Source organism: Tursiops truncatus, chromosome 11 (genome assembly GCF_011762595.2).
Source record: "Tursiops truncatus isolate mTurTru1 chromosome 11, mTurTru1.mat.Y, whole genome shotgun sequence".
NCBI lineage: Eukaryota > Metazoa > Chordata > Mammalia > Artiodactyla > Delphinidae > Tursiops > Tursiops truncatus.
The window spans coordinates 58,690,977-58,699,843 of NC_047044.1; the positions used below are offsets into that span (position 1 = coordinate 58,690,977).

At 37.9% G+C, this 8,867-nt stretch overlaps 1 protein-coding gene across 2 annotated transcripts in view; it reads left to right on the forward strand.

Annotated features, from left to right (window-relative positions):
* SARNP (SAP domain containing ribonucleoprotein) overlaps positions 1-8,867 on the forward strand; it is a 52,507-nt gene that overhangs the window by 17,345 nt on the left and 26,295 nt on the right. For both annotated transcript variants that reach the window (XM_073788539.1, XM_019952441.3), the window contains exons 5-9: positions 2,620-2,671; positions 3,511-3,584; positions 4,035-4,063; positions 7,251-7,276; positions 8,795-8,863. In XM_073788539.1, the coding sequence (XP_073644640.1) occupies positions 2,620-2,671; positions 3,511-3,584; positions 4,035-4,063; positions 7,251-7,276; positions 8,795-8,863 (250 nt within the window). The remainder of the gene's footprint in view (positions 1-2,619; positions 2,672-3,510; positions 3,585-4,034; positions 4,064-7,250; positions 7,277-8,794; positions 8,864-8,867) is intronic.

An 8,867-nucleotide genomic window follows, 5' to 3' on the forward strand; every position in this document is an offset into this window, starting at 1 on the left:
AAAAGACAATAGATGTAAAAAGTCAAAGTCAAACATTACATAGAGGAATATATAAATTGAAAATTAAGTACCCTTGTCTGCACCCCCACCTGACTTCCCAGAGGTTTTCAATATATTCTTTTGGAATATTTTATATGTGCATATACAGATACATATGTACATGCATATTGTTAGTTTCTTGATTTTTTTTTCACATATGGAGATCTTTCTATATCATCATATAATGTCTTTATTTAAATATTAGTTATAGGGACTTCCCTGGCGGTCCAGTGGTTAAGACTCCATGCTTCCACTGAAAGGGGCACAGGTTTGATCCCTGGTTGGGGAACTAAGATTGTGCATGCCTCATGGCACGGCCAAAAAAAATTAGTTATATATAGGCAAGGTTCTAAGTGTTTTACATGTATTCTCATTTAATCGTCACGTCAACGCTATGAAATGAGGATAATTATCCTAGTAAGTGGTAGGTCTCTCTTTTTTTTTTTAGCTTGTTGTTATGGGATATTACAAGTATATACAAAACTTAGGAGAATAGTAAATAGACCCCCATGAACCCATCACCTAGATTTAGTTGTTATCAACTTAGAATCTCATTCTTTCTGGCAGCTAACAGTATACTCCATTCTGTGGATGAACAGTAATTTCACCAGTCTCCTGTTGATGGACATTTAGATTATTCATAATTGCAAAAAATACAGTGCATGTTCACATACAACTAATTGTAAATTTATGCAGGTATATCCAAAGGATAAGTTTCTAGCAATGGATTTTCTGCATTAGAGAAGATGTGCATTTAATGTTTTATTAGATTTTGTCAAATATTACTGCTTTCTAAAGCCATTTAGTTATCATCCATCATAGGAGGTTTATGTTTAGATATAATGCCTTGAGGAAATGGCCGATGGGATAGCTTTAAAATAGAGATGTTTTGGGGAGTTATGGGGCAAGAAGGAAGATGAAATAAATACAATGATAATTGGCCTGTGTGGGTTAAAAATTATGAAGTTTGAAAATCTGTAGTTTATTTTTATACTATGTAAAATGTGTAATTCCCTTGTTTAGAGGGCTTTAATTTTATCAGTGAATTTCTAAACAAAGAAATTGAAAATGTGTGTGGGAGGGGTTGTGTTTTTGCTTGTTAGAGGGATAGTAGTGGTTAAACTAAAGTATGTACAGAAAGATTCTGGGTCCCCGTAGTATGGAGAATGTTTTGTATGTGACTATGGGTAGGGGCGAAACTTCTGAGTGAAGAGAAGAAATTTCACATGAGCCCCAGAATATGACGTTATTTATTGCTTGAGCTTAATTGTGCCTGAGGGAGTTGGAACAGAGCTGAAGGAAGCTTCTTCTTTCTGGTTCCCTTTCTGCCATGAAGTGTACTGATGGGAATGTGGAGGAAGTCATTAGCCTGGTGGTTTGGTGAAGAGGGCTGCTATTTTAATGGCATTGGACTTCAAGTAGAACATTAAACTTCAGTGTCCCTTTCTGTCTGCACAAAACAGAGAGGATTGGGGAAGGAAAGATGGCTGGGAAATGGAAAGAAATCGGAAATTTCTTTAAAGTCAGAATGTACAGGGCTAATTTAGGTCCTTAGAACATTCAAAAGGAGATCCCCTTGCTTTGTCTTTTGCTTGAGTTTCTCCAAAAAGATACCTCTGTTTCTAGTTTGATTTTTTTTCCCCCCTCCTCAAGCCACAGCAGTTAAATATTGCAGGACTTAGTTATGGTCAGCAGGGGGCTCCCACTGCTTATCTGTCAGTCCAGGGACCTCCAACAAAAGGATGGAGGAGAGAATAAGTTCCTGTTCCAGAATTGCTTCCTCTGAAAATGCCATTAAACCATTACTACCTTTCAGGGCATCAAATGGGAAAAGTGTCTGGGATATTGGAACAAAAGCCTCCCATGTCTCTAAATGAGGGACCTTAATGAGACTGGTTATGACCCACAGTTTTATGGGAGTTGTTTGGTGGAGGGTTAATGCCCTTCCATTTATCCTGAGTACTTCCGAACTTTGTCTCCCGCCCCCCTGGTCCCCCCTCTTTTGTTTTCTCTTAAACCTTTTGACTGGTAACTTACCATGTTTTCCTAATTCAAACTCCCCTTAGCCTTTTTTCTTCCCATTCCCTTTGGCATTTTTATTTATCCCACTTTGACTGTTCCAGCTGGAGCTACGGTCCCATGGGAGATATAAGGGATTTGTAAAAGAAGGAAACCAGACCTTGTAGAGCACTCATTAATTGTGATGAAAATTGAGAGCTGGTATTTAAATGAGGGTTAGAGGAATAGTCATTAGTCCAAAAGTACATTTAAAGTTCCCAAAAGTAAATGAAATGATTTCCGGTGTACTTTGAGCATTTCCCTCAGTTCAGTATATTTAACCAGACTTCTTTCCTTGTTACTTTCTTATACTCTAGCAAAGTAGCTTAGTCTGTTATTTAAACTCTTTTATCAGTAGACGACACTTCAAGGAACTAAAGGTCTAATGGGCTTCATGTTTTTTTGGTCTGAAGGGTGGTAGAGAGATATGGGACAGAGGACATGATTCAGGTGAATTCTTATACACTTCAAAGGTTTTGGTTTAGAATATCAGTCTTCTGATTTTAAAAATCCCTTTTCCAGGGCAGCAGAGAAAAAAGTGGTAAAAATTACATCTGAAATACCACAGACTGAGGTAGGTATTCTTTCAGAAGAGCAGTCTATATATATATATCTTTCTGTTTCTTACCCTTTATTTTGTCTGTATCATCACTTTAAAATATTTACTCATAGGCAGAAAATGAGTATTGACAGATTTTGGTATTGATACATTTTTCTACCGGCCACACTTGGGAATATATTTGGGCTGGCATAGTCACCTTTGAGGCCGTAGTCTTTTTGTATAGTATTCTGGTCTTAGTGGTAACTCTTTTTAAGATGTTTACAAACTAAGATTAGAGTTTGAGAGGATTGTACCTTGGAAGAGATGAAAAGTTACAAGGGAAGATGTCACTCTTAAGTTACTACTAGCTAGCTGGTGAGATTGAAATTTCTCTGGATCCTATCTCAAGATCTCTGAAAGTAGGTTTCAGTGAAGATCTGTGGGGTTTTTTTGTACTATTAAAGTAGAGATGGCATAGGACAACGCTGCCTCATTTCTAACTGAAAGAGTACAACTAGTGTTGGAACCAAGCTGTTCCTTTGATCCATTTTCAAAGGTCAGTCAAACGCAGCTTTTGTCTTCTTGGCTTGATACAGAATGCGGGTTTTATTTTATTCCTTCCCTTTTGTTTTTGAGGACATGAATGTAATAATAGTCTTTTTGTGTTTGCTTTCTGGAAAGGACTGTTGAGTTAAGCCCTGGGATGGATACAACCTGATATCCTCTGTGATTGTCAGTATAACTCAGTTTGGACCTTAAGAAATTAATCCCGATGTTCTAGAGATACACACCTCTAAATGACTTTTCTCTTAAAAGAAGGAAACCAGAAATTGAATTTTTCTCTTTCCCTTCTTTTGTCTGTTATCACTTAGAGGATGCAGAAGAGAGCTGAACGATTCAATGTACCTGTGAGCTTGGAGAGTAAGAAAGCTGCCAGGGCAGCTAGGTGAGTGTTCCCAGCCTTTTAGACCTGAGATCGTGGTAATATGAAGGTGAGGGAATGTGTTCCTAGGTTTTAAATATAGTTGTTGATTTTAAGTAGAATAGAGGCCTTGCTGGAAAGAAATACTCTCTTGGCTCTATTCAGAACGTATCTGCTGATTGGTTGTAGTAGCTATAGATTGGGTTTTATTACCAAGCAGGGTTTTTGTAATAGGTAAAAGTCAGGAACTGACTGCTACTCCCAGTTCTGATAAGGCTACCTTTTAACTTATTCTCTGGACTCTTGGTGAGAAAAAGAGTCAACTGAACCTCTTTCATGGGGTTGTTAGAATTAGCTAATGATTGCAAGGCTTGAGATCACAAGCAAGAAGTGCCATATGTATACTTGACACGGAGACAGACAACCAGGAGTGTGAACAGCTTCCTAAAATTTAGCTTGTTTTTCTTTCTACAGATTTGGGATTTCTTCAGTTCCATCAAAAGGTAAGAGTACAGAGACTTCTGAGAAAGTTATCTTTATGTTTTTACTTTTTTGGCACAACAGATTCCATTTCTCCAAATTAAGGTAAACTTGTTAGCTCTAGAAGCCTGTAAGAGGTTATTATATCCACCTCTTTGCTCTAGGTAAAACCATACTTAAGCCTTCCTGGGCAATTTAGAGAAGGTGCTAAAGTTATGAGAGAATAGGAGGAAGTGCCAACATTTGTTTTCCTTTTCTTGGATCTCTTCAGAGAAGTTTCTAATACCTTCTTTATTCTGATGTCTCAAGTTAGCGTGTAATTATTGTGTACTGTCCAGTGTTATATTGCCTAGTGTGAGTGGCAAAAGGAAGAAAAGAGTCCTTTTTATTTTTTTTTTCTCTTTTACCTTCTAGGAATTTACAAGGGAATAATCTTGGATAAAAGACTTAGCCACAAGGATTATCACAGCGTTATTTATAGTGATCAATAACTGGAAACAATGTGATATACAATAGAGAATTGGTTGAGTAAATGTGTACCATAGTACAGTTAGAAGACCATGAAGATGTTTAAAATTATACTGAAGAATATTTGTCAGACAGATAAATGGAAAAAGCAAGTTATAAGATATTTGTAGTATGTTCCTATTTCCCAATAAAAGTGCAAGTATCGTTAGGAAAAAAGGTTAGAGGGATATATACTAAATTGATAACATTCATTGTCTCTGGTGGAATTTTGAGTGACTTCTTTTTGCTTGTCTGTGTTATTAAAATTTCTACATTGAATATGTATTTGTAATAAATTAGGGGGAAAAGTTACTCTTTTTATTTTATTTTTATTATTATTTTTACTTTATTTATTTATTTTTGGCTGCATTTGGGTCCGTTACTGCTCACGGGCTTTCTCTAGTTGTGGTGAGCGGGGGCTACTGCAGTGTGCGGGCTTCTCATTGCAGTGGCTTGTCTTTGTTGTGGAGCATGGGCTCTAGGTGCCTGGGCTTCAGTAGTTGTGGCACGCGGGCTCAGTAGTTGTGGCTTACGGGCTCTAGAGCGCAGGCTCAGTAGTTGTGGTGCGTGGGCTTAGTTGCTCTGCGGCATGTGGGATCTTCCCAGACCAGGGATCAAACCTGTGTCCTCTGCATTGGCAGGCGGACTCTTATCCACAGTGCCACCAGGGAAGTCCCTCAGAGACTTTAAATGTAGTCTTCTGATCCAATGCAGTCTTCCTAGTGACCTGTTAGTAGTGTCAAGTCTGTTAAGAAAATGTCCTCCAAAGATCTTGTAGAGTTTTGCTGTGCCTTTTAAAAGACCAGCAAGGGACTTCCCTGGTGGTTCAGTGGTTAAGACTCCACCTTCCAATGCAGGGGACGCGGGTTTGATCCCTGGTCGGGGAACTAAGATCCCACATTCTGCGGGGCAGCTAAGCCCATACACCACAACTAGAGAGCCCGCTTGCCCCTTAACTACTGAACTTGTGTGCTCTGGAGCCTGTGTGCCACAACTAGAGAAGCCTACGTACCACAACGAAAGATCCCACCTGCCACAAATCAGACCCGATGCAGTCAAAAAAATAAATAAGTAAAAATAAAAGACCAGCAAAATTCTGGTCACTGTCACTACATGCTTTAGAAACAGAATATTCTCTGACATTTAGTTATATCAAGAGAGAGATAATAGGATTGGTGATGGTACAACAAAAATTTTTAATATTTATTTATTTATTTGGCTGCACCAAGTCTCAGTTGCAGCACACAGGATCTTCGTTGCCATGTGCAGGATCTTTTTAGTTGTGGCATGCAGGATCTTTAGTCGAGGCATGTGGGATCTAGTTCCCTGACCAGGGATTGAACCCGGGCCCCCTGCATTTGGAGTGTGGAGTTCTAGCCACTAGACCACTAGGGAAGTCCCAGAAGTTTTTAAAGATATTATTAAATGGTGCTATTTGAAGAAAGGCAAAAGTTAAAATTAATACTTAGCCTGAAGAGGAAAACTGACCAATAAAATAATGTGTAGGTTACATTCAGTGTTACTCATATAATCCTAGAACTACAGAGTAGCTCTTAAAAGAGTAGAATTTGGCAACATGTAAAAGGAAATACTGTTTTATGAGTGAGGACATAAAAATATGTAACAGTTCCTAGTACATAGGTTATGGTAAAAGTTGAGTCCATACCTGAAAGTTTATAGTGGAAAGTTAGGGAACCAATTACAATATTGAGATTGCTTAAAATAAAATTCTGAGAAGTTCTAAGTAAATAATTATTGACTAGATTGGGGTTGGGCCTACAGGCTAATATGCTATTTGCTTCTTAGTGATAATTTCAGGACAGAACATTCGCTTTAAGAAGCCATAATTTTAACTCATTATAATAGTAACTCTGGTCTTTTGTCCAGATAAGATGTTTTTCTCTTTTTTTTAACAGCTTTATTGAGATATAATTCATATATCATACAACTCATCCATTTAAGGTATATAATTCAGTGTTTTTTATATATTCACAGGGTTGTACAGCTATCATCATAGTCTAATATTAGGACATACTCATCATCCCCAAAATAAACCCCATACCCATTAGCAGTTTTTCTCATCCGCTCCCTCTGCCCCACCCCACTAATCAACCACTAAGTTTTTTCTATATATGTAAGTTTGCCTTCATATAAATGGTATCATACAATTCATGGTCTTTTGTGACTGGCTTCTTTCACTTAACATAATGTATTCCAGGTTTATCCCTGTTTTAGGATGTATCATTACTTCATTTCTTTTTATTGTTAGATAATTTTAGGTTGTATTGATATATCACATTTTATCTACCCCTCAGTTGATGCACATTTGGGTTTTCATTTTGTGGCTACTATGGCTAATGTTGCTGTGAACATTCATATACAAGTTTTCGTGTGGATATATGTTTTCATTTCTCCTGGGTATATACCTAGGAGTAGAATTGCTAGGTCATATAGTAAACTCCATGTTTAACTTTGAGGAACTACCAAACTGTTTTCCAAAGTGGCTGTACTATTTTATGTTCCCAACAGCAATGGGTGCAGACATGGTCTCTAGATGTAATCTGTGCCTTTTCTTTAACTTCATAAGATAAAGGACATTTGTCCTATATATGATTTCTATGCTATCTAACTTGATTCAAAGACATCAGCTTCCTTTATGAGTTTTAAGAATATTAAATAAAACTTTTAAATTTATTTCCTTAGGCCTGTCATCTGATGCCAAGCCTATGGTAAGAAATCTTTTTTTTTTTTCCTTAACCTTGAGAGCCAAATCTTAACTCTGTATAGTTAGTTAAGTTACAGATTTCCTTCTCCCCAGATCAGAGGAACCTGAGATAATATGAGTTTGGTGACTGTTTTCAGTACAGTGTCTTATGTCCTAAAGAGAAAGAATTGTTTGAGGCACTGAGAGGTCAGGAAAATTGCTGCATCTTCAAAGTCATTATAAACATCTTCCTTCCTACCACTCCTCTTGAAAGGGTAGATTTTGTTAGCTAGAGGACAATCCATATAACTCTTTGTTTTATGGTACTGGAGTTTTAGGGCCTCATGCAGTGGCTTTGGATAATGTCAGACTCTTAATTACCACAAGAGAATCTGTGGAAGCAACTTATGAGTTCTATTTTGTAGGTACTGATAATTTTCAACACTACCTGTCAAATACCAGAGAATAAAGACTAGGATAGTACGCCTTCTGGACCATTATGACTTGTCAGCATGTTTAGAAAATGCAAGCAAATGCTGTGAAATATGTTTAGCTTTATGAAATCCTGCTCTTGGAATTACAGTTTAATAATATAAGTGAAGGTGAAATGTTTTAGTAGTAGTAGTAGTAGTAGAAGTTAGTAGCAGTAGTAGTAGTAATGATAATGTCCCAAATATCCTTATGATAAGTCTTCTATATCAAGTCTTCCAAGAAAAAGGAAGGAAGAAAATTGAATTGGGTACTGGTAGTAGATTTGTGTTCTGAAGAACGGAGAGCTGCAGTGATAGTTTCTCTTTGCTAGGGCATAGGGTTAAGAACTACTTGCAAAGGCTATGTATAGGAATTAACAATTTTGGACTGTGAATGATGGACTTGTTTGGAGGTGATGATTTAGACATTTGTTTGCTTTTTCAAGCAGTGTTTGGCCTACTTTGATCTTAAACCCTCCCTAGGCTTTTGCCACCTTTGATGAATGAAAGAGGCAGGGCTGAATCTTTCACTGCATTCCAGGAGAGAACTTTTAATAATTAGTGGCATGGATGAGTGCTGCTTAGTTTCCTAATTTGGCACATAGGGTATCTTTGATGTTGTATAGGCTTATTTGAACTCTTAGCTTTGGACCATAGTTTGTGCCTTCTGTGTTTTCTGTTTTGATTTTTTTCTTTTTTAAAATTTATTTATTTTTGGCTGCATTAGGTCTTCATTGCTGCCTGCGGGCTTTCTCTAGTTGCGGTGAGCAGGGTCTACTCTTCGTTGCGGCACCTGGGCTTTTCATTGCGGTGGCTTCTCTTGTGGAGCACGGGCTCTAGGCGCGCAGGCTTCAGTAGTTGTGGCACGTGGGCTCAGTAGTTGTGGCTCGCAGGCTTTAGGGCGTAGGCTCAGTAGTTGTGGGGCACAGGCTTAGTTGCTCCGCATGTGGGATCTTCCCGGACCAGGGCTCAAACCTGTGTCCCCTGCATTGGCAGGCAGATTCTTAGCTACTGCACCACCAGGGAAGTCCCTGATTTTTTTTTTAATATTTTTTTTCCTATGTTTTTTGTAGGTTAACCTGGATAAGTTAAAGGAAAGAGCGCAAAGATTTGGTTTGAATGTCTCTTCAATCTCCAGAAAGGTAA